Raw genomic sequence first — 25,512 nt, 5'->3', positions numbered from 1 at the left:
TCCCCCCCCGTAACCACCACACTCTTATCAGTGTCTCTTAGTTTCACTTTTATGTCCCACCTACGTATGGAATAATGCAGTTCCTGGTTTTTCTGATTTACTTATTTCACTTCGTATCATGTTATCAAGATCCCACCATTTTGCTGTAAATGTTCCGATGTCATCATTTCTTATGGCTGAGTAGTATTCCATAGTGTATATGTGCCACATCTTCTTTATCCAGTCATCTATTGATGGGCTTTTTGGTTGTTTCCATGTCCTGGCCACTGTGAACAATGCTGCAATAAACATGGGGCTGCATGTGTCTTTACGTATCAATGTTTCTGAGTTTTTGGGGTATATACCCAGTAGAGGGATTGCTGGGTCATAAGGTAGTTCTATTTTCAGTTTTTTGAGGAACCACCATACTTTCTTCCATAATGGTTGTACTACTTTACATTCCCACCAACAGTGTATGAGGGTTCCTTTTTCTCCACAGCCTCTCCAACATTTGTTATTACCTGTCTTGCTAATAATAGCTAATTGAACAGGTGTGAGGTGGTATCTCATTGCCGTTTTGATTTGCATTTCTCTAATAGCTAAAGAAGATGAGCATCTTTTCATATATCTGTTGGCCATTTATACTTCCTCCTGGGAAAAGTGTCTGTTCATGTCCTCTTCCCATTTTTTTATGGGATTGTTTGTTTGTTTGTTGTTGAGTTTTATGAGTTCTTTGTATATTTTGGATATTAGGCCCTTATCTGAGCTGTTGTTTGAAAATATTTCCCATTTAGTTGGCTTTCTGTTTATTTTGTTATCAGTTTCTCTTGCTGAGCAAAAACTTCTTAGTCTGATGTAGTCCCATTCATTAATTTTTTCCTTCACTTCTCTTGCCTGTGGAGTCAAATTCATAAAATGCTTTTTAAAACCCAGGTCCATGAGTTGAGTACCTATGTCTTCTTCTATGTACTTAATTGTTTCAGGTCTTATGTTTAGATCTTTGATCCATTTTGAGTTAATTTTTGTACAGGGGGAGAGACTGTAAACTTTCCTTCTTTTGATCAAGTAGTCAGCTAGCTAATTGCAGAAACCCTTTTGACGAAGAAGATGACTAAATGAAAAAATGATGAGGAGTATCGTACTTTTCAGCAGGAATGGACAGAGGAATTCGCCTTTGTGGAGAGAGCAGGTTTTGTAGTGTGTCTAATATGCAATGATAAGATTGCATCGATGAATGGTCAAATACAAAGTGTTTGCATTAGAAAACAAGCTGAAACTCTTCATTGCTGACATTGAAACGGGTCGCTTACTACATGCTGAAAACTGGGAGAGTTTAAAGATGCATGCACAGCATGTGACCCTGCTTACATCTTGATCTCCAGCAGCAAGGGGCTTCACATCTAATCTGAAGTCATTCAAAGCATGCTTTGGAGAATTTTGTGAGCACACTGGTCTTTTTAATTTCATCACCCATCCATACGAGTGTGCAGTGGACAGTGCCGAACTGAGTTATATCCCCGGTGTCTACATCTGAGATTTTGAGCTACAAGTGGCTGACCTGAAGGCCTCAGACATGTGGGTGAATAAGTTCAAGTCACTGAATGAAGATTTGGAAAGCAGAGTTGACGAGCAAACACAAGTGGGGAGAAATGAAAAAACTTCAACCTACGGACCAGCTGATTGTCAAAACTTGGAACGCACTTCCTGTCACATACCACACACTGCAGCATGTGAGTATTGCTGTACTGACAATGTTTGGCTCTACGTATGCATGTGAGCAGTCTTTCTCACATCTAAAAGTTAAGACCAACCTACGATCACGTTTAATGAATGGAAGTCTCAACACCTGCATGAAGCTTAACCTCACCACGTATCAACCAGACTAGAAAGTCATCAGCAAAACCATGCAGCACCAGAAGCTGCATTAATGGTAAGAAGTACTTTATTCATCATTGGTTAGCAACAGCATAACAACGTTATTAAAAAGAATTCAGAGACTTACTATACTTTAAAAGGGTTAGTCTTATATAAAATGGACACATTTACTTGTATTTAGTGTTAAACATATTGTATGGCTCTCACAGAATTACATTCTAAAATATATAGTGTTCATGGCTCTCTCAGCCAAAAAGGTTCCCAACCCATGATCTAGTCATTCTAGTGTGTTCTTTAACTCTGCTGTTACTTTGTTAATTTTCGTTCTTGAGGATCTATATAGTGATGTTAGTGTGTTATTGAAATCCTTATAGTATTGCTGTTGATCACACCCTTTATATCCATCAAAGTCTGCTTTATATATTTCGGTGCTCCTATATTAGGTGCATAGATATTTATAATGCTTATATCTTCTTCTTGATCTGCTCCCTTTATCATTATGTAGTGGCCTTCTTTATCTCTTACTGTAGCCTTTATTTTAAAGTCCATTTTGTCTGATATAAGTATTGATATCCCAGCTTTTTTTTCATTTCCATTTGCATGAAATATTTTTTCCATCCTTTTACCTTCAGTCTATGTGCATATTTTGTTTTAAGGTGTGTCTCTTGTAGGCAGCATATGTAGGTGTTCTGTTTTCTTATCCATGCAACTTCCCTATATCCTTTGATTGGATCATTTAATCTATTTACATTTAAGGTTAGTATTGATATGTAGTTGATTATTGCCATTTTATTCTTTAAAACTGTATTCCTTTTTTGCTATATTCTTTTCCCACTTTGATCTGTTTACAACAGGCCCCTTAATATTTCCTGCAGCATTGGTTTGGTTGTAATGAATTCCTTGAGGTTTTTTTTCTGGGAATCTTTTTATTTCTCCTTCAATATTAAATGATAGCCTTGCTAGATAAAGTAGTCTTGGTTGTAGGATCTTGTTCTGTATTACTTTGAATATTTCTTGCCATTTCGTTCTGGCCTCAAGTGTTTCTGTTGAGAAGTTGGATATCATCCTTATGGGGGCTCATTTGTAGGTGATAGTCTTTTTTTCTCTAGCAGCTTTTAATATTTTCTCTTTATCACTTAGCTTTGGCATTTTAATTATGATGTGTCTTGGTGTAGATTTCTATAGGTTTCTCTTTAATGGAGTTTTCTGTGCTTCTTGAACTTGTGAGACTTTTCCCTGCATTAATTTAGGGAAGTTTTCATCTATAATATGATTCAACAAAGCCTCTATCTCTTGTTATTTCTCTTCTTCTTCAGGAACACCTATTATGCAGATGTTAGTTCTCTTCATGTTGTCACAGAGCTCTCTTAGAGTTTCCTCAGACTTTTTGAGTCTCTTTTCTTTTTTCTGCTCTGCTTCCATGCCTTCATTCAACTTGTTCTCCAACTTGCTGATTCGATCCTCAGCTTCATCCATCCTGTTTTTAATTTCTTCCATTGTGGCCTTCATTTCTAATATTGTATTTGTCATCTCTGACTGATTCCTTTTTAATATTTCAATGTCCTTTTATACTTGCTATTTCTTTATTTAGGTGTTCCTAATGACCATCCATTGTTGTTCTAAGATCCCTAAGTATCCTTAACAATCATTATTTTAAACTCTGTATCCAGAAGTTTGGTTATTTCCATATCACTCAGTTCATTTCTTGGAGGTTTCTCTTGTGATTTCATTTGGATTGCACTTCTCTGTCTTCTCATTATGTCTGTGTGTTTGGGTGTGTTTGTAGAGCTGGTTGAGTTTAGGCTTGGTGTTGTCTGCCTCCAATTTTCAGTTGTGTTATTTCTAAGTCTTCTTGGGTTGTTATCAGCTGTTATTTGCAATCCTCTGATGGATATGGCTTTTCTAGTAGAACTGTTTTGAAGTCTTGATTTATTTGTTTTCTTCTCACAGTGGTAGTCTTATTTACTGATCTCAGCAGGGGGCTTATTTGAAACTGTATCAGGGAATGTGGTGGGTGTAACCTGAGACTTTGAAGGCCTGATCTTCGGGTTACTCTTTCCGGGGGTGGGATGTTTTCTCAGCTTCAGGAGGGGGAAGTGTATCTCAGATCTCCATGGAGACCTGAATTACTGCTCCTTCTCCCCACTTCTTGTTTTGAGTTGTGTCTTGTTGTGCTGATTGTAGCTGGAGAGATGTCTGGAGATGGGTCACCCGGAACCACTTTATACTTGTATTGTGTGAAAGGATCAACCCCTCCCCCAGCTATGGCTGCCTCCAGCACTGGATGAGTCAGCTTCTCAGGTCATCCAATGCATTCCTCTATGCCTCTCCATCTGTCTCTTTCTCCCCCCTTTCCTTTTTTTTTTTTTTTTACAGAGACAGAGAGCATCAGAGAGAAGGATAGACAGGGACAGACAGACAGGAACGGAGAGATGAGAAGCATCAATCATTAGTTTTTCATTGTGCGTTGCAACACCTTAATTGTTCATTGATTGCTTTCTCACATGTGCCTTGACCGCGGGCCTTCAGCAGACCGAGTAACCCCTTGCTTGAGCCAGCGACCTTGGGCTCAAGCTGGCGACCTTGGGGTCTTGAACCTGGGTCTTCCACATCTTAGTCTGACGCTCTATCCACTGCGCCACCACCTGGTCAGGCTCCCCCCTTTCCTTTTGGAAGACAAGCTACCCCTTTCAACACATCTTGTTCCCAGGTCCCAAGGCAAGTGTCTGTGGGCGATATTTTCTGCTCTTTTCCTTGCAGTGAGAGCCCTTCTGGGCACTCAGCCTAACCCCACCACCACATTAATATAAGCAGGGGATACCCACTGCTGCTCAGAGCTTTCTACCAGGTTTCGTGTGGTTTCCTGTTTGCTCCTTGGTTTTTAGGAGCTGTTCTTATAGTCCAGAGTTGGTTTTTCATGCCTATTGTTCCTAAATTAACTTGTAATACAGTTTGGTGGTGTGAGCTGAGAGTCTGTTCATCTGCCTGCTCCACTGCCATCTTCAGGTCTCCGTTATTGGTTGGTTTTAAAAAGCATCAGTTGTCCATATAGAGATAACAGTTTAGGATTCTTACCCATCAAGTTATATTATTATGTGGTCACTGGTTGTAAGCTAGGCTGAAGTTATAAAAGCAATGGATAAGATTGACTGCAGAAATATAAATATCTGAGCAATTCACCTCAGCATGGGGTGGTCTGGTAGAAATCTAGGTGCCCTCTTTAAGGACCTGCACACAATATCTTGTTCACCAGCACATATCCGAAGCTCCAGAGAAAAGAAAGCAGTCCAGAACAGACTGGAGTCATATAGAGAGAGGGCCAGAGGGACAACTTCCAAGAACCCTGTGCTGTGTCCATTTCCCACACTGCCCTAAGAAACCATAATTCCTGGTGCAAACACTCCCCTCCTTATGGCATCAGCCTGGGAACTGCACTAGGCCCACCCTCCTGTTCCTTTAGCCCAGGGATCCCCAAACTTTTACACAGGGGGCCAGTTCACTGTCTCTCAGACCATTGGAGGGCCACCACATACAGTGCTCCTCTCACTGACCACCAGTGAAAGAGGTGCCCCTTCTGGAAGTGCAGTGGGGGCTGCATGCAGCCCGCAGGCCATAGTTTGGGGATGCCTGGTTTAGACCACCATGCCATGCTCTAGCCCTGAGGAGTAGTCTGTCACGAGTATCCATCTTAGGCCTGTGGTGCAGACATTCTTAAAGAGTTCCTTGAGTTAGTTTGGAAAAATTCAGGGGGTGTCAGAAATGCACAAGGAGAGACTGAGTTGTTGGCTCCAGACACGGTCAGTTCCCCTCACATACCTGACACCCCCATTCCAGTGCACAGCCTTCCCTTCACATGAGCAAATCTTAATCTATTGTAACCTGAGTGCTCCACCTGCCTCACTGTCATTATTGCATGAGACCCTGCCCCACCAAAAAGTTCAGCGGGCCCCAAGAAGCTGGCAGTTGGCAGCGGGCCTTAGTGTACCTTGAGACCTTTGCTGAGTGTCCTCAGTCCCAGTACTTGTGCCGAGTTTAAACCTGTGAACACCACTGGTGAATAGCCCTCACCTTTACCTGGTACCTTACTGAGAACCTACTCATGCAACTCAGGTAACACCAGAGGCTCTTTCAGGGACTGAAACAAAATGTCAGAGGCTGACATTCATAGTGCCTTGAACCTTTGGCTGAGTTGCTGCCAGTCTCAGTATTCTTGGAAGCTAACCTCGGAATGCAGCCTGGCCTTCCCACATGTGTACAGGTCCAGCAGAGGCGGCCACAAATGTTGATTGCTTTGTAGCTCCAAATAGGTAGCCCATGACTAGTCGCTGGAGGCAATGCCTGACATTGCCCTATGCCAGAGTTTCTCCCAAGAGACCCCAGAACTTCCTGTTGGCAGTCTTCAGACCACATCTGAGCATAACCCAATTAGTTCCACAAGAAGCACACCCAAAGGAACATCTTGGCAGGCACCAGACCCTGTTGGGCCACATTTGTGAGGTCAACCCGAGAACAACAACACATATGCCCTGGTTGGGATCAATCCTCATAGTCAACCAGCCGGGAGGGTCAATCCCACCCATTATTGTGTGAACAGAAATCAAGACTTAACTACAATAGTAAGGTTCACATAACACAGTCACACAGCACCCTGTTCTCTACTCTGAGATGATGTACACACTTGCTAAAGGGCATTATTTTTTTTTCTTGTCTGGTCTCTATTCCACTTGGGATTTTCCCTTCAAAAGACAAAAATGGTAATTCAGATAAAATTATTTTTTAAATGTATGAGAGTATACCCAAAAAGGAACCTATTAGTATAATAGTTCATTGATAAGAAGCATCCAGAATAGGTAAAGGAGCAGAGACAGAAAGCACATGCGAGGTGGCCAGGGGCAGGAGTGGGACTGAGTATTTTTGGTGCAGAGTTTCCACCCTGGGTGATGGAATATTCTGCAATGAGATAGTGCTGTGTTTGCACAGCGTGGTGAAGGTATTTCACTCAGGAATGGCACAACTTAAATGATCTAAATGATCACTTTTATTGTTTACTTAGAGGGAATTATACTATGGAAAAAAAAGGAAAAGACAAAGAACAAAACAAATAAAACCAGAACAATTCAGGAGAAAATTAATAAAATAAAAAAATAAATGACGCAAAGGTGAAAATAAAAAAATAACAATAAAAGAAAATAAAAGAAGACTTTTAAAGGGCAGTGGAGAAATAATTTCTTCTGATGTGTCAGAGAGAGCTGATTGGAAAACAAGTGGCTCCCGAGCTGGCCCTGAGGTGTTGTTCAGGGGCAGCGTCCCTTGTCTGGGCAGAGCCAGGATAGATTCAATGGAGGCTTCTACAGGCAGCGGTCTTCCTGCCTCAGTGTGGTCAGGAGGCGCAGCGGAGGCTGGTCCCAGCTCCATCGCTACATCTGCAGGGGTGGCAGAAGGTGGCTCAGCCTCTGAATTTGGGTGCCTGTCCAGATCTAGGTCGGCCTCCAGGGCTGGGTTGGCCTCCAGGGTTGGGTCGGCCTCCAGAGCTGGGTCGACCTCCAGGGTTTGGTCGGCCTCCAGATCTGGATCGGCCTCCAGAGCCGGGTCGGCCTCCAGAGCTGGGTTGACCTCCAGGGTTTGGTCGGCCTCCAGGGCCGGGTTGGCCTCCAGAGCCGGGTCGGCCTCCAGAGCTGGGTCGGCCTCCTGAGCTGGGTCAGCCTCCAGAGCTGGGTCGGCCTCCAGATCTAGGTTGGCCTCCAGGGCCGGGTTGGCCTCCAGGGTTGGGTCGGCCTCCAGAGCTGGGTCGGCCTCGAGCTGGGTCGGCCTCCAGGGTTGTGTCGGCCACTAGGTCTGGGTCAACCTCCAGGGTTGGGTCGGCCTCCAGAGCTGGGTCGGCCTCCAGGGTTGGGTCAGCCACTAGGTCTGGGTCAACCTCCAGGGTTGGGTCGGCCTCCAGGGCTGGGTCGGCCTCCTGAGTTGGGTCGGCCTCCCGGTTTGCCTGTGCAGCTGGCTCCTCCAGATGTCCCTCAGGTGGAGCAGGAGCTGGCTCTGCCTCCTTGGCTGGTGCTGGATCTGCTAGAGGAGAAAAGATCACCCATGTGCCTGCATTTCCATGTTTCCCCCTAAGACTGAACACAACCACAGGCCAGAACCCACCACAGGATGTCCTCCCCACCGGCTGTCCAGCAGATGGGTGGTCTGAGGCTGGTCTTTGCTCCTGGTCAGCCTCTAGGGGTGCTCCCAGTGTGTCTGACGCCGACCCCTCCCAGTAATCTGTATGCACCTCCACTCTACCCCAGCTTCTCACCCTCGGGCTCAGCCTCCTTTGGCTCCTGATTGTATGGCCCGGTTCTATTAGCATGGGCCCGGTGCTCCAAGTAGGAGTCGGACATGGTGACTTGTGCTTGGAGCCTGGGCGGTTTTGGGGGAAGAGATCTCTGATGCCTGCGCGGCATCGGGGTAGATGGCCTCCAGACCCTGGGCGGCTTCCGGGAAGGAGATCTCCTCAGGCCAATCCTGCGTCCTAGGTCCCTGGACTCCTGGAAGGTCACTCTCAACGCAGGACGGCATTGAACATCAGTAGATCCCTGAACAGGGCCCACAGTGGTAGAGAGGGTGTGGGAGTCCTCTTCCACACGCTGCTGCTCCTCCATGTTTTCCACTGAACCCTGCAAACACATGACCAGCAACTGGACAGGAGGCCTCAAGCCCAGTCTGGCCCTAGTCATTGCTGCTTCTACCCAATGATCCTTCTACCCTGGAATCAGTCCCAGTCCTGGGTCTGCACAAACCTCCACTCAGGGAAATGAGATTCACCCTCAGCGCTGGAGATAAACCTCAGGCAGAAGGTGCCCCCACACTTTCCATCCAACCAGCCAGCCTTTGCCTGGGTTGTGAACTGCCTGGTTCACAAGGCTTCTGACCACCTGCTCAGCCCGTTCCTCTTAAGCGCAGGGTCTTCCCATGTGAAACCCCCTTACACATACACATACACTCACACACACACATACACTCACACACACGCATGCACACACATGTAGAGGACATAGAACAGCCCGGGTGAGATCAGAGTGGTGGCCTGTACTGGACAGAACGCCTCTGGCTCTACATGTGTTACCTCTGGGTTCCGGCGAGAAAAGGGCCACAGACGTCTGGGCTGAGTCTGGAGACAGCGGTAGCCATGGTGCAAAAAGCCATCACAACTTTTTTTTGGTGTGGCATGGCCTCGGGACAGGGGAAGACAGCATGAGAACATGTTGATTCTTCCCAAGTCTCTGGGCAAGTGAGCTGGGTAGCAGTTGTTTTAGAATGTGGTTGCCTGGTTACCAGGGTTCCAAGTTCTGTTGGGCTCTCTCATCAGGTAGTGAGGGCACTGTGTGGTGAGGTCATTGGTCTTGCCAGGTAGTGATGTCACTACTCTTGTCTGAGGAGGTGCTTGGTTGGGGTAGGGGACCAGGAGGCAGAGCCGGCTCCTGCTCCATCTGAGGAACATCTGGAGGAGCCGGCTGCACAGGCAAACCTGGAGGCCGACCCAGACCTGGAGGGGTGCCCAACTCCAGCGGCCATGCCTCCTACAGCAGCCACTCCAGCTGCAGCTCTGGAGCCGGGCGGCCTGTGCAGCGTCTCCGGACCACACTGAGGCCCCAGCCTCGGGGGCCCTCACAGTGAGGCCCCATCAGAGCAGCCTCGGGGGCCCTCACACCGAGGCCCCGCCAGAGCAGCCTCGGGGGCCCTCACACCGAGGCCCCGCCAGAGCAGCCTCGGGGGCCCTCACACCGAGGCCCCGCCAGAGCAGCCTCGGGGGCCCTCACACCGAGGCCCCACCAGAGCAGCCTCGGGGGCCCTCACACTGAGTCCCCACCGGAGCAGCCTCGGGGGCCCTCACACTGAGGCCCCATCGGAGCAGGCTCGGGGGCCCTCATACTGAGGCCCCATCAGAGCAGCCTCAGGAGCCCTCACACCGAGGCCCCGCCAGAGCAGCCTCGGGGGCCCTCACACCGAGGCCCCGTCAGAGCAGCCTCGGGGGCCCTCACACCGAGGCCCCGTCAGAGCAGCCTCGGGGGCCCTCACACCGAGTCCCCATCAGAGCAGCCTCGGGGGCCCTCACACCGAGGCCCCATCAGAGCAGCCTCGGGGGCCCTCACACCGAGGCCCCGTCAGAGCAGCCTCGGGGGCCCTCACACCGAGTCCCCATCAGAGCAGCCTCGGGGGCCCTCACACTGAGTCCCCATCAGAGCAGCCTCGGGAGCCCTCACACCGAGGCCCCGCCAGAGCAGCCTCGGAGCCCTCTACCAAACGTGTCCTGGTTGTGGCCAGACGAGAGGAGCTGCCTCAGAACAACCATCAGGCCAGCTCGAGAGCTGCGTGTTCTCCAACCAGCTGTCCCTAGCACATGAGAAGAATTTGTTTTGTCACCTCTTTTGATAGTTTTTTTTATGTTATGTTTTTATTTTATTCTATGTTATGATTCACATTTTTATTATTTTAAGTTTTTATTTATTTATTTATTTATTTACTTACTTATTTATTTCTGTATTTTTCTGAAGCTGGAAACAGGAGAGACAGTCAGACAGACTCCCGCATTTGCCCAACTGGGATCCACCCGGCACGCACCAGGGGGTGATGCTCTGCCCCTCGGGGGCGTCGCTCTGTTGCGACCAGAGCCACTCCAGCGCCTGGGGCAGAGGCCGAGGAGCCATCCCCAGCGCCCGGGCCATCTTTGCTCCAGTGGAGCCTCGGCTGCGGGAGGGGAAGAGAGAGACAGAGAGGAAGGAGAGGGGGAGGGGTGGAGAAGCAGATGGGCGCCTCTCCTGTGTGCCCTGGCTGGGAATCGAACCCGGGACTTCTGCACGCCAGGCCGACGCTCTACCACTGAGCCAACCGGCCAGGGCCTATTTTAAGTTTTTAATTGTTCTGCATTTTTATATTAGGTTATTGTTTGTTTTCTTATATTATGTTTTTCATAGTGTGATGAACAAATGAAAACAACAAATAAAAGTGATTTATTATATTTTAAGTGATGCCATTCCTGAGTGTGATGTAACTTCACAATGCTGTGCAAGCATCACCACTGTTTTAATGCATATTGTTCCATCTCCCCATATGGACCCACTTGCCACTCCTCCCGCCCCTGGCAACCCCTCACTTGCTTTGTGTCTCTGCTCCTTTACCTGTTCTGGACTTTTTAAATAAGTGGACTCTTATAATATGTGCCTTATTGTGTCTGCTCCCATACTTCGATTTGTTTTTATTTGAAATATCACTTTTGACATTTGAAAGGAATATCCCAGGTGGAATTACTGACAAGATTTTAAAAAGATGTCCTTTCTATAAGTTGTGCATCATCTAGGGGGACAGACTGTGGTGCTAAGTGTGACCCTAGGGCCAGAAGCAAAGCAGGCGATGGCTAGCTTTTCCTGGCTATAAAACAAACAGGAAAAAAAAAAAAAAGCAGAAATCTGGAAAGGCAAACCACAAGCCTGAAAGCATTCCTCACAACCCAAAGGCAAGGAGAGGTTTCATATCCCTGTGGTGCTGAAACTTCCCTAAAGTAGGAGTTTGCTAAAGGGACAGAGCGCGAACACACGCACTTCCCCTGAGAGGCAGTGCGCATGCTAGTGCAGGTCAGACGATGCTCAACCTCCCCGATAGGGACACACGCACTGTGAAACACCAGTGAGGTCCTGACCAGGCGGTGGCGCAGAGCGTTGGACTGGGATGCGGAGGACCCAGGTTCAAAACCCCGAGCTCACCAGCTTGAGTGCAGGCTGATCTGGTTTGAGCAAAGCTCACCAGCTTGAGCCCAAGTTCGCTGGCTCGAGCAAGGGGTTACTCTGTCTGCTGTAGCCCCTTGGTCAAGGTTCATATGAGAAATCAATCAATGAACAACTAAGGTGAGGCTACGAAGAATTGATGCTTCTTTTCTCTTTTCCTTCCTGTCTGTCTGTACTTATCTGTCCCTCTCTCTGTCTCTGTTACAAAAAGAAAACAAATCAAAACAAAGAAACCCACCAGTGGAAGAGCCCTATCCCTATCAATTGGAAGCCTTCTGGTCTGGTGGTGACCAGCCACAGGGACAAAGTGAGGACGTAGAGGCCCCAGCAGCTCCCTGGAAGGAAGTAGGAAAGCCGCTTCTCTGGGAGGACAGTGTGCAGGACCCGGCTAATTCTACAGGTGCTCACTTAGTGTTGGGATGGGATTAGAAATATAGCGTGTCTCACACTTTTTGAGTGTAGTTTTTGCTTATTATTTATTTTAAAGATTTTATTTATTGATTTAAAATAATTTTGTTTTTTAAGTGAGAGGAGGGAAGATAGACAGACTCCTACATGCACCCTGACCAGGATCCACCTGGCAACCCTCCTCTGGAACCTATGCTCTAATCAACCGAACTATCCACAGTGCCTCAGAGACACTTAAGTCCATTGAACCAATCCAGTCAAGCCACTGGCTGGGAGGGGGGAAGAGAGGGAAGGAGAGGGGAACGGAGAGGGAGAGAGAAGCAGATGGTCACTTCTCCTGTGTGCCCTGACTGGGGATCAAAACCAGATGTCTGCACACTGTGATGATGCTCTGTCCATTGAGCCACTGGCCAGGGCTACTTATTGATTTGAGAGAGAGAGAGAGAGAGAGAGAGAGAGAGAGGAGAGGGGGAGAGAGAGAGAGAGAGAGAGAGAGAGAGAGAGAGAGAGAGAGAGAAAGGTCTGGAAGAGAAGAGGAAAGCATCAACTCATAGCAGTTGCTTCTCTTATGTATTTTTACTGGGCAAGCCCAAGGTTTTGAACCGGTGACCTCAGCATTCCAGGTTGATGCTTTACCCACTGCGCCACCACAGATCAGGTCTGTTTTTGTTTTTTAAGAGGATATCTGTCAACAATTCCTAAGCCTCTTTTTGTTCCTTAGAACATAATCAGGGAGCTCCTGATTTACATGGTAGAAGCCAGGCTCCATCGCTTACCATTAGGCCCTGCTCTTTGGACCAGGTAATAATAGTTCAGGTTACAGCTCATGCCCCATGTGACTGATCCACCCAGCCTTGATTCTGAGCCACAGCATGATCCAGTAGTGTGGACTCTTCACATGCACACTTAACTGCAGCTGACAGGTGCATGGGTTAGGCAATGCCATGTCTGCCTTGCCAACATCAATGGGCATGGTGCAACTGGACAGAATGAGAGAATGTGCTGGAAAGAATGTGTGTAGTCTCACGGGCTGCTCCACCTGGCCAGTCTGGCCTCCCTGGTATGCGGATACGACCATGCACTTCCCATCTTAACTTTCAGAGCAGGAAGAGGTTCCGAAGCTGTCCGCTCTGACTGGATAGAACAGTGATCTGAAAGGACAGGACAAGGAGCAAGATGTTTGAGGGCTGGGTAAGTGGGTGACTCAGTATACTCAGGGAAGAAAATAAAGTTCTAATTGAGGACCTCGAGGAAACATTGATTAATAAAGATTAGAGGAACAGATGCAGGGTTCCTTATACAAATTTATTTTCTGTGCTATACTTTATCCATTTTTTATTACAATAAGAAATTTTTATTAATTTTTATTATAATTGATTTTTGCCTCATCTAATAACATTAGAACCAAATCCTTATTTGTACGATGTTACTCATCTAATATCCCCCAAGCTAATGCCCTAGCTCACCTCCAAGCTTACCCACGCTGTTTCCTTAGACTGGAAGACCCTACTGTTCCACTGTCAGCCACCCCCAACATGGGACTTCTACTCTTCAGGAACAAGTTGGTATCTGGTTCCTCATTTGCTGAGCACATCACGATCACTGTGTGTTCTCCCTCTTCCCTGTATAACCCTCTCTGTGTGAGGGTCTGTCTTCCCAGTAGGCTGGGTTTACCCAAGAGCAGGGCCCTGGACTGCCTCATCTGCACATCCAGCCTTGTTCAGGACACCAAAAACCTTGCAGGAGCCCAGGAAAACTTGTTAAATAAAAGGGTGGAGCCCACTCTTGTCTCCATCCCACCTGCTCATGGCTTTTTCTGAGTGTGATACCTGCTTATTTGACTTTATAATTCCATTAATTCTCAAAGTTGATGAGCCTTGGGCCTCCCTCATGCCTTGCTCTTTCTCTAGATGTAGTGAGTTCCTCAGGTGGCCTATGGGGCTGGGTCCTTTCTAGGCCAACTACTTGTTCCAAGGGCCCTTTCTCGGGATGCTATAGTGCCCACCAGCATAATAGGAACTCGTCAGCCACAGCCAGCTCAGTACTAGAGAGAACAGAGTCAGGAAGCACCGAGTCTATGCTGAGTGGATGCCAGGGAGGGGCTGAGACCCCCATGAGCCCCATGGGACAGACAGTAAGGCAGGTTATAGGATGTGGCTGGTGGTGAGCCTCACTGCTCTTCCACTGCAGGTACTGAGCCCAGGAGTCCTGTGTCCACAGGTGTCTCATAAGCAATGCTATCCCCTGGGCAGGGCCCTCTAAGGTCGGCCTCAGTGGAGGCAGGCCAGTGGGGATGGAGAGGGGGCTGGTGGGCCGCACCCCTGAGCACAGAACATATGCAGGTTTGGCTTCTGCTTCTTCCCCTCCCAGCTGCCGAGCTTGGGTTGGTGGGCTTCACTCTTGGATCCTGAGGGCTTTGGGCAAAAAATAAACTGCTGGCCATGCTCAGGTCTGTGTCCCGACTGCATAGAGACTTTGTACTTGGAGGGAAGCCTATATGGCAATTTATCCTGTGGATTCTAAAGAAAAACAGATTGATTTTTCCCCCTCTTCTCTTTCTACTGAGTTTGCAACATTTATCCTCCTTATTCTCCAAGGTCTCAGAGCTCCAGCTATAGCCCCTCTTGGTTATTTTCAGTGGGGCCAGAGTCCCAAGCTGAGTGCCTAGTGGAGCAGCTATATGTCCCCTACGTCTCCCCACCCCCACCCCACCTTCCAGCACAGGGAACTCCTGGCTTTCCCCTTCACAGATCAAGGACTCCTTTCCTGACAATTCCTGAGCCAGGAAACTCCTCCAGCTCTTGTCTCCAGAACTGAAAAGAAGATATTTTTCTTTCTATTCCATTCTCTAAAAAGTCAGGCTCATAAAATAGAATATAAATTATCCCCAGCAGCTCTTATCAGCTAGGTAAAGAATTGCTACTTTCAACTTTATTGCCTTAAAAAGAATTCAAACGTTTCTGTCTTTTAAAAACAATTTAGGCTAAGAAAAAGGCATTAGACCCATGGGCAGAAGAGCTCGGCTGGTTTTGATGATGCAAAGGGGTCACGATAACTCACCTTGAATGCTGGTGCTTGAATGGTGCAGCCGGGGCATGTGGTCCTTCTCCTGGGGGATGTTCCACCATGGGGCTGCGTCTCGGAGGCTGACAGCCGTGCGTGGAGGCAGGCCTGTGGAGCCTAATGTGACCCACAGTGCAGGGAGGGACTTTTCTGCCCCAGATGGTGCCCACCCCCTTTCTGAGCAGCATCCAATTCTGTGGGTCCCCAGAGCCAGTCTTGAGATGTGGGCAATGCCTTCTCAAGCTCTAGTATAAATGTGCAGATCTTGGCGGGAGGGATAAGGAAACGGTTCTAATCAGTTTTGGACTTTGCTTTGCTTGTATTTGAAAATCTCTAGAAGCCGGAGCTGAATAGTCGGGTGTATGAGAAATGGCTCAGTGTGGCCACCCGTCTGTTATCCCAGAGAGCATTCAGTGCCCCCTGGAGGACCACGCCGTGACATCATCCACAGCCCCCTGCAGAGGTTGTGGCCACTCTCACCAAACCAGAGTGGGTGGTAAATTAGCTCGGAAGTGACTTGTTCTGTTTAACGTCTTGTTCTCAAAGGGGATCATGTCGTAGCGTCCGTGTGGCCGAGGGCCTGGAGTGCCCTTTTCCTGTGAGACACGGCTCCCAGTGCCTTCCGTTGGGACACAGCTGGGTGTCCGTAAGAGTGAGGACACGAAGGGCCCTCTGTGGCGGCAGGGAAGCTGTGGACCGTTGGTTGTAGCCCCAGCATCCATCAGTTGGTATCATCAACACTGCCTGGCTTCACTTCTCTGAGCTGATCTCATTAAATGGTTCGTGCCTGTGAGCAGACCCCGTTTCATTTTTCTGCTGATATTAACGTTTCTTCATAAATTGCTCGCATGTAGCATATTCTCACTTTTTATTACAGTAAATTGCACTTCTCACATAGCCCTGGGACCTGCCTCTATTTTGTCTGAAGAATCCACAAATGATCTGTAATGATTCTTCTTCCCTGGAGGCCGTGAGCTGGCCCGTCTGGCCTTAGCACAGAGTGGGAAGGCGGCGTGGTGTTTATCTCAGATTTGGTAAATAGTTAGGACTAAGGCTGGAGAGTTCTCCTCATTTCCTAGAAATTGTTCAGCTCTATCATGTAGTTAATCAATTATGCTTTCTTTTTCTCAATAGCAACAGAAGAGTTTTTCTGAGACCAAATCCAGTGTCCAAAAAAAAAAAAAAATCTAATGATGAACTCTCTCTCCAGTTATGGTAATATCTTTTTAAATGCTATTAACCAAACTCATCCAGAACTTACTATGCTGTTAAGCAGGATACATGGGGACTTGTGTCGGGAGGTTCAGCACTCAGCACAAATGAAGAAACAGTTATATCCTGAAAACTTCCAAAATGTCACCATATCTTGCATGTATCCACCTTTCAAGTTCACTTTGTTTTATTCTCAGGTTGTTCAGGTGTGTGGGAAACTTTATGGCACAGTGTTAACTGAAAATCAAGTGCCTTTCGAAGCCATGCAAAGCGAGGACACAGGTCTCGTGTGTGGGTTTCTGTTAAGACAGTACAGTGCACAGCAAGACTGCATGTCAGTATCCTTGTTCGCTGGGTGGGGTTTCCTCTTTACGTCCCTGGTCTCCCTGAGGCTCAGCATCAGGAAATATGTGGGAGCGAAACTCCACCCACTCGTTCATAACATAGACATCTTTTGAAGTTCATTCTCTTGCCTGGGCTTGGACCTGCATGATAACTAGACCAGCTTTAGCCCTGAGGAGCTCACTGCTTAGGGAGGGACTGGAGACTGCTCCCCATATACAGAAATCCTTTGGCAATGAGAAGAGAACCCAACCCAGGAGTTCTGGGAGGTCGGGGCGCGAGGTGGGAAACTCCAGAACATAGGATCCAACTTTATAGAAGTCCCTGGGCTCTCCAGGGCCACTATTCACACCTCACCGTTGTCTGCTTTGCTTTCCAGCTTGGTTCGCACTTTTGCATGAAAAATTTAGCAAAAATGTGTAATGTAAGTGTCTTCTGTCAGCCCCCGAGTCGGCACGGAGCCCTAGAATACGCACGGGCTTGGGCACCTGAAGCACCGCGTGTGCTGCCTGGTTGTGCTAATTTGCGGGGTGACTTGGGGCAGGTTTCCCTCTGTAGGCTCGGCTCAGTGACTGTTGTTAGGACTTGGTGAGGTATCATGGGCAGAGGCTTAGTTCAGGTCTGGGGGGCAGGCCTGTTCTGTGCCAGCCATTGCGCCGGCCTCACCCAGCCCTCACCTGCAGCCTTTTCCTGCCAGCACCTTCCCTGGACTCCCAGGTGGCAGATTCAGGTCTCCCTCTCCCACACTCTCCTTGAGCGACCAACTCCGCCCTCCATGCCCCCTCCCCGCAGGTCCACGTGCTCAGGTGGCTGTGTGTCCTGCTTCCCCCAAGGGTGAGAGCCCTGGGCTTCCAGGAATCCCCAGCAGAGCAATAGGTGAGTTGAGAACAGATCATCCCCACTGGGGGGGGGGGCTGTTTCCTGGGAAGACTCTGGTAAAGAGACCTACACGGCCTCTAGGGACCCCTAATGGGATCTAGAGGCACAATGGGCCCAGAAGTAGGAGCCACAGAATGGGGAGAATGTTGAGGCAGTTTTCTTGTGGCCGCAAGCCCGAGAGGTTCTGGAGTTCAGCCAGAGCAGGCAGAAGTAGCCGAACTTAACTCCCAGGCTCCTTTCCCAGGAAGGTGGGCTCTGGGAAGCCTGGGTGGCTCGAGGTAGCTCAGCGATGACCATGCTTTTCCCGCTTTCCCCATGGTTCTGGCCTAGCTTCTGAAACTGAGGCCCCAGAGGGGCTGTTTTTCTGATATCCTTGTAAATAGCTCCTCAAATCAACCATAGCCTTGCAGCCAGCTACCCCTCTTCTTTCAAATGGGGGCATTGCACCCCCTCAAGCTTCAGAGGGGTGACACTGTGCAGAGGCCACTGTCCCTAAAGAGCATGGCATTACAAAGGCAGTGGTGGATCTTTAAACTTCTCTCTGTGTCTGAGTGTGGGAAAGTGCCAGGCCCACAGGGGAAGTTCTGCAAGTTCTGCAGTGTTAGACCTGGGGTTTTCAAAAGATGCTAGTTGTCGGCAAACATTCATTCTCTCAGTCCCCCAGTGTTGGGAGAGGTGCCTAGGTAAGGGGCCTATAGTTAACACACACATAAATAATTGGTGGCATTTGTACTTTGTAAGATAAATTCTTGGCAATGGGGCTGGAAGTCTTCTACGTGAAGGTCCCCTCCCCCACTCTATTACTATTTCTTTAGGCCAAGATAAAGTGAAACAGGCCCACACTTAAGAAATACAAATGGAGGCTCTGGCTGGTTGGCTCAGTGGTGGAGCATCAGCCTGCTGTGTGGATGTGCTGGGTTCGATTGCTGGTCAGGGCACACAGGAGAAGCATCCTTCTGCTTCTCCAACCCTCCCCCTCTTGCTTCTCTCTCTCCCTCCCTCTCTCTCCCTCCTTCTTCTGCAGCCATGGCTCAATTGGAATGAGTTGGCCCCGGGTGCTGAGGATGGCTCCATGGCTTTTGCCTCAAGTGCTAAGAAGAGCTTGGTTGATGAGAACGGAGCAAAGCATCTCCCTTAGTGGGCTTGCTGGGTGGGTCCCGGTTGGGGTATATGTGGGAGTCTGTCTCTCTGCCTCCTGCCTCTCATTTAATAAGGAAGGAAGGAAGGAAGGAAGGAAGGAAGGAAGGAAGGAAGGAAGGAAGGAAGGAAGGAAGGAAGGAAGGAAGAGAGGGAGGCGGGAGGGAGGGAGGGAGGGAGAGAGGGAGAAAGCAAGGAAGGAAGGGAGGGAGGGAGGAGGGGGAGGGAAGGGGAAGGACAAAAGAAGAAAGAAAAGAAAGAAAGAAAGAAAGAAAAAGAAAGAAAGAGAAATACAATAAATAAAGAAAGAAAGAGAAAGAAAAGAAAAGAAAGAAAGAAAGAAAGAAAGAAAGAAAGAAAGAAAGACCTCAGACTTCTGAGAACAAGTTAACCTGGAGAAGGGAGGCAATGCTGCTCATCGTGGTGTTTTGTCAGTTATGAGAAAACAGATCATTATGTTTCCATGGTCCAGGGCCAGGCTGGGGGCTGTCGAAGGCTTGCATGCTTTTCGCTGATGGCTGTTCATGCTTTTGGGCATTGGCATGACTGAGGAAAAGAACACAGGTTTTAGACACAGATGGACCTGAGTTCAAATCTAACCTCTGCCAAGTACTAGCTGAGGTACCAGTGTAGAGTATGAGTTCGGATCCAGGTCTGAGTTCCCGGACTGAAATGGGCATGAGAATGCCACCGTGTTTGCTGGGGCATTGTGGGTAAAAGCAGGATGTGTGGGCTGTGCAGTGGCAGAGGTGCTGTCTGGCGGTGTCTGGCCCCTGTCACCTTAGGAAATGACACAGACTGGTCCTGGAGGAAGGTTGAGAACCCAGAGGAAGGTGGATGAAAAGGGAATGTGGTGCTGGGAGGGACACTGCCCACTGGGCTGTGGGCAGTTAGGGCTCTTCCCACAGACCAGTAATTAGGAGGGACAGAGGACTGCTCCCGCTAAGTCTGCAGGAGCCCCGCCTTTTCACCATCCGTCTCAGCTTCCATGTGAGTTGCTTTCTCTGGAAGAGGCTGCAGCCAAGTGCTATTTATCTTCATGTGGGGGAAGGAGGCTGAACAAATGAGCTGATGCTTAATTGATGAAGGGAAGTAGGGCAGGAAAGTTGGCCAGTTGTCCTGTGGAGTTTTCTGATCAATCTTCTCCATCAGTGTTCTCTGTGAATGAGTCCGAGGTCAGGTGGGAAGACTCCTTGGAGTAGCCAGAGCTCCCTCCTCCTCTCTGGGAAGCACCGCAACTGAGTCAGGTCTCCGTGCTGCTGGTTCCTGCAGGAACACGAGGAGGACCACTTCAGATTCACGACGCCTTTTCTGGGGCAGGGCTCCCAGTCCCGAGGGCCAAGAGGGAGGGCTGGGGCTCTGAAACATCACAGGATCCCCATTCTCAATGAGTTTAGAACTCCTAAGGAGTGAGGCTCAGGGGCCCACATTTGTAAAAGCTCCCTAGGAGGCTCTTAGATTATTGGGGAAGGTCAAGAAGATGTGACCACTGGTTTGAACTGCGAGCTGAACTCAGGTAACTGGAGGCTTCCCGCTGCATCCCGTGTGTGGAACGTGTGTTCTGCTTGCCTTCCGAGTTCTAGGAGCTGCCCAACGACATGTCGTTGAGATAATGATGTGGCACTGAGACCATCTGGGGTAGGTATATGACTGAACACAGTTAAGGTCCTCTACGTGCATAACTGCACCCAGTTAAGATCTCTAACTAGACTTTTAAGCTTCTGGGGAGCAGGAGCAGAAAACTATTTGTCCTGCAGCCACTCAAGACGAGCCTTGTCAGTTTTCCTTGCTTATTACCAATCTGGAGTGGCCTGCCCTTTTCTCTGGTCTCTCCCTGCCCTTTGCCTTTGGGGGCAGGTTTCAGGTTATACCCAGGAAGCTCCTGGCCAGGTTTGCAGGGAAGCATACATGCAGCCAGACTTGAGAATCGCTGCTGCGGACTGTTGGTGCAGGACAGAGCTTTACGCCTCTCCCAGTGTCAGTCTCCATGCCGACACTTACTACCTTCCGGGGCACTACTGTTTGCCTTTCACTTCGGCATCCCACGAGACCTCTCTACTCCGGAGGCAACCCATTCCATCTTGAATGACTTCGAAAGTCAGAAAGTTCTTTCTTACATTGAGCTGGTATCTGCCTTCCTGATTCCTGGAGATCTTTGTCCTAGATCAGCTCTCGAAGGCTGCAAAGAGTAATTCCACTTTCTCTTGCACATGACAGCTCTTTATATGTTTATAGGCACCTGTCCAAAACTGGCCTCTCAGCAACCCTGGTCACTGTTAACTGGCTGTTCATTTACACTGTTCCACTCTATGACAGATTCCAGTCTGCAAGTGTCCTCTTGTTTGCAGGTGGCTTAATAGTCAATCCTTCAAAGAGCAGAACAGACCTGTAGCTTCTTGCCTTTTCATGGTCTTTACTCAACACCATTGCTTTCAAGTTTCATTTACCTTTCTGGTCCTGGAACCAAGTTTAGGACTTTGAGGTCAGCCTTACAAACCATTTCTTTTCAGATAGAGTTCAGTCCTCTGGCTTACCAAAGTGTCACAGCCTCCTCCCTGCTCCATGCCATGCACAGGTTTGATGAGCGTGTGACTGATGTCTTCCATGTCAGAATTAAGGAAGCGCTGAGGTGCTGGGGAGGAGGCACTGCAGATCCCAGCAGTGTGCTGCAGAGTATCCGCAGAGCTCCATGTGCCCATGTGTTCCTCCCAGCCTCTCCCTGCACCTCCGAGCTTCTGAAGATACTCATGAAAGTCTGCGTATTGAGAAGAGAGAGGCTCTGGGCTGGGTGGCAGTGACTCCATCCTGAGGTCCTTTCTCCTCTCCACCCCTTCTAAGCATGTGAAGTCTTCTTGGTTTCTGTGGAGAAGGACTGGCTTACCGAGTTTATAAAATGGGCAAAAGGTGTCTTCGGGACATTGCCCCATGGGGTACCCAGGCCAGTTCACACTCCTGTCTACACTTGTCTTCACAGGGGGCTGGCGTCCTCTTATTCAGAGGCTGGAGAAGGCATCTGTATTCTTCCCCCTGTCATAGCCCAGGAAATGCCCCTGTGCCAACCCTTGGTGGTCAGTGCAGTGTTCTGAGCTATCTGTAGAGATGAGGGGTGCTGGAGCTGGCCTTGGCACTCTCAGACCCTGTTTCCATGTGCTTGTGTATTGGCCTGCAAGCTTGTCCCTTGCTTATGTAAGTGACATTCTAAAATACCCTGTGTAATAACAGTGCTATGACCTGAGTCTCACATGTGGCTGTGTGCCTGGGGAGACTAGCCCTTAGCCCTCTGTTTCTCATCTGTTAAGGAGAATGAGTCAGATTTCTATGTACTGATGAGGAAAGCTATTCTTAATACATCAATACATCAAAAAATGACAATTTTGCTTGACCAGGCGACGGTGCTGTGGATAGAGCATCAGACTAGGATGCGGAGGACCCAGTTTGAAGCCCCGAGGTCGCCAGCTTGAGCGCGGGCTCATCTGGTTTAAGCACAGCTCACCAGCTTGAGACCAAGGTCATTGGCTCGAGCAAGGGGTCACTCACTCTCCTGTAGCCCTCTGGTCAAGTCACATATGAAAAAGCAATCAATGAACAACTAAAGTGTCACAATGAAGAGCTAATGCTTCTCATCTCCCTCCCTTCCTATCTGTCTGTCTCTATCTGTCCCTCTCTCTGTCTCTGTCACAAAAAATGACAGTTTTATCCTGATGTATATTTCATGATCTTATACTAATAAAAGAAATCTGTCTGATGTGTGTATTTAGCTATGTACTTGCAGATGTTATGAAACACTTCTGGATGGGAATACCTCAAATGTTCTCTAGAAGGTGAATTTTGAGGGATAATGGGGGCATATTTACTACTTTGGCACATTTTTTAACAAATGAGGCAGGGTTATGGGATGATATTGAACATTCTTATTTTTCTTCTAATGAAAAGAGTAATAATTACATTATAAAAATATAAGAAAGTAAAAATAAGAGGGGATTACAGCTTGATAGCTCTCTACCAGGCTCGTAGAAGGCCTGGCACAGTGTTTGGCACTATGCAAGTACTTGGGACATGCAAAATGTGAGCATTTTAACCCAAGAACATACTTGAAAACTCTCAGTTCTCTCCACTTGTTTCTAAAAAGCACTCGTGAAATACCTGAGAAACAATATGAGTAACTGGGCCCTCTCTGCGTTGCCCTCCGACACGTCATTCACATGGTCAGCAACATTTACTGAACACCTGCTATCATCCGCTGTGTGCTGGTTCTGGTGTAAGTTCCTAGGACGTAACTGTGACCAAAACAGATGTGGCCCCTGACCTCATGGAGACCCCTACAGGAAAGGAGATGGATAATAAGAAATAAATAGCCTGGCTTGTGACAGCGCAGTGGATAAAGCTTCCACCTGGAATGCTGAGGTTGCCAATTCAAAACCCTGGGCTTTCTCGTCAAGGCACATACGGGAAGCAGCTACTATGAGTTGATGTTTCCTGCTTCTCCTCTCCTTCTCTCTCTCTTTTCTCCAAAAATCAATCAATTAAAAAAACCTTAAAAATAATGTGCTTTATTTAATAACAACAAAAAAAGAGGGAATAAACTGATAATTGTTTAAGCACAGAAATGGCCAGTGTTATAAGGAAACAGAGCAAAGCACTATGAGAGGGAGCGATCGGGCTGGCGTGACTGCACAGGATGGGAAGAGCCGGTTTTAAGGGTCCCATAGAACAGAAGGCAGCGCAGAACCTCTGCTGGGAGCTGCTGTCTTTTGGGTGTCATTGAACTTGGTTGGACAAGCCTCCATAAACCGCTCTTCCAGGTTTCTGATCCTCTTGCCTTGAGCAGTGATGACACTCATCTCCTAAGTGCCTCTCTGGGAGGAAAGGGGTGCCCAGGCTCAGGGCTCTGCGCTGCCTGGAGGAACTGGGACTTGTAACTGTTCTCGGGGCTGCTGCAGGCGAGCCCTGTAAACAGCTGGAAGTCAGATGTGTGTTCAGATGACTTGTCTTGTAGCTAAGGCAGCCAGAGCTGGCCCCAGGGGACAGTATGCTTTGTGAGGAAATATTCTCCAAGAACAATGTTTATCAAACCCTGTCTCAACAATCATCCTATGTGTCTGCCAGCTTCTGGCTTGCTTCTGTTTATGCTTGTTTTCTTTTTCTCTCTGCAGGCCGTGGAGACCAACCTGGCTTCCAAAGACAGTCACTGGGTCTTTGTCAATGAGGTAAGAGCTCAGAGTGGTGAGGGCTGTGGCCTTCACTGAGCCCTCTGCCCCATGGGAAAGCCTTTTAGATTTGGTTCTGACTTGGGGTGAATACCAGGGCTCCTCTGTGCCAAGCCAGAAGGTCAGAGAGACTTGACCTGCCAAGATGTTCACCTGGAGCAGGTGGACAGCAGGGAAAGAACCTAGTCTTGAGTTCACAAGGGAGACTAAAGACAAAGAGAAGTTGTATCAGGTGTTCGATGTGTGGAGAAAGAGAAGGCAGCCAATCAGGTCAGGGGCTATAGATTAGAGTGGTTAGAAAGTGTGGTGCAGAGGTGGTAGGGCAAAGGATGAGGAGACAACAGGGCCTGCATTTCGTGCAGGAGGCCGAAGGGGTATTATGTGATTGTGTGTGAGTGTATGTACATCAGAGTATGTGTGTGAGCATATATGCATGTAGGAATGCATGTGTGTGAGTGTGTATGGATACATGTATATGCATAAGTTTCATGTGAGTGTCTGAGAGTGTGTGTATGTGCACATGTGAGTGTAAAGGTGTGTGAGTGTGTATGCATGTGCACATTCCCCATGCCATTGGTGGGGGTGAGATCTTTTTAATTATTTAAAGGGAATGAATGGGAAATCTCTCCCACTGACTGGCTTGTCTACTGGTTTGGCCCAGGAAGGAATGGCAGCACCACGGTTTCCTGGTGGCTAGATCAGCTCTTCACTAATTACCCCTGGCTTCCTCCATGCTGCAGGCATTGCCCAAGAGTGGCTGGAACCACATGTCCTAGCTTTCTTGAAGAATCCCCTCTTTTCACAATTCAGTCATGAAGCTCTGACCAGGGCAGCCTTGGTGATGATGCTTGTAGGCTTTTTGGAAAGCTGACTTTAGGTGTTTCCTGGTGCCTACTTTCATCAGGGCTGTGGCCCTGGCTGCTTTCAAATTAACTGATTGGTTTCTAATGGCCACATTCTAGAAGATGCAAAGTTTATGATGCCGTTAATGTATTTGTTTATGATTTGTGTTTCTTTTTTGGCTTAGTGTTCATATAGCTGAAATAGTCTAGGGTGGCTTATTTTAATGATTTCGCAGGTATATCCAACAATCATTGCTTGCGAGGCCCACTTTTCTTGGTTTTCCTCTATAAACTCACATCTTATTAGCCTACGTCCCCATGGGCCAGCTGGGGACATGTGCAGTGACCATTTACTTGCCTTGAGTTGCTGATGGCGATGCTCATCTTTGGGAGAAGCGACATGACTGCCACCTCCCTGTTCTTCAGAGCCTGTGTGAGTCCTCCTCGGTCCTGGCGAGGTTTTGATCCTCTGGGTTTTACCAGCTTCTCTACAGATCTTCAAAGTCCAGTTTTCTTTGTTCCAGAGGAAGGATGCATTCCAGGTGCCCCTGAAGGCAAATGTGTGCTACTGGCTTCATTTGTTGGTGACTCCTCCAAATCGGAGAGCCAGAGTTTCTCTGTTGCCAGTCTTCAAAAGTGCTGCATTCTTATGTTTCTAACCTGCTTCCTTTTCTCTTCACTACATCGGACTCACCCCAGGGCCCTCTGTCCCTGTCCCTCTTGATCCCCTCTTCAGGGCTGGGGTTCACTTCAGACATTTCCAGGGCACTGGAACCCAGGATTGACTTCATGTCACTGGATGGAGTCAGG

The 25,512-nt window shown here is 48.3% G+C and overlaps 1 protein-coding gene across 2 annotated transcripts in view; it reads left to right on the top strand.

Moving 5' to 3' along the window:
- GRID1 (glutamate ionotropic receptor delta type subunit 1) overlaps positions 1–25,512 on the top strand; it is an 854,435-nt gene that overhangs the window by 510,319 nt on the left and 318,604 nt on the right. For both annotated transcript variants that reach the window (XM_066243628.1, XM_066243627.1), the window contains one exon: positions 23,807–23,860. In XM_066243628.1, the coding sequence (XP_066099725.1) occupies positions 23,807–23,860 (54 nt within the window). The remainder of the gene's footprint in view (positions 1–23,806; positions 23,861–25,512) is intronic.

Source organism: Saccopteryx bilineata, chromosome 9, assembly GCF_036850765.1.
Source record: "Saccopteryx bilineata isolate mSacBil1 chromosome 9, mSacBil1_pri_phased_curated, whole genome shotgun sequence".
NCBI lineage: Eukaryota > Metazoa > Chordata > Mammalia > Chiroptera > Emballonuridae > Saccopteryx > Saccopteryx bilineata.
The sequence above is the reverse complement of the archived record's forward strand: the minus strand, read 5'-3'. Positions and strand labels throughout refer to the sequence as shown.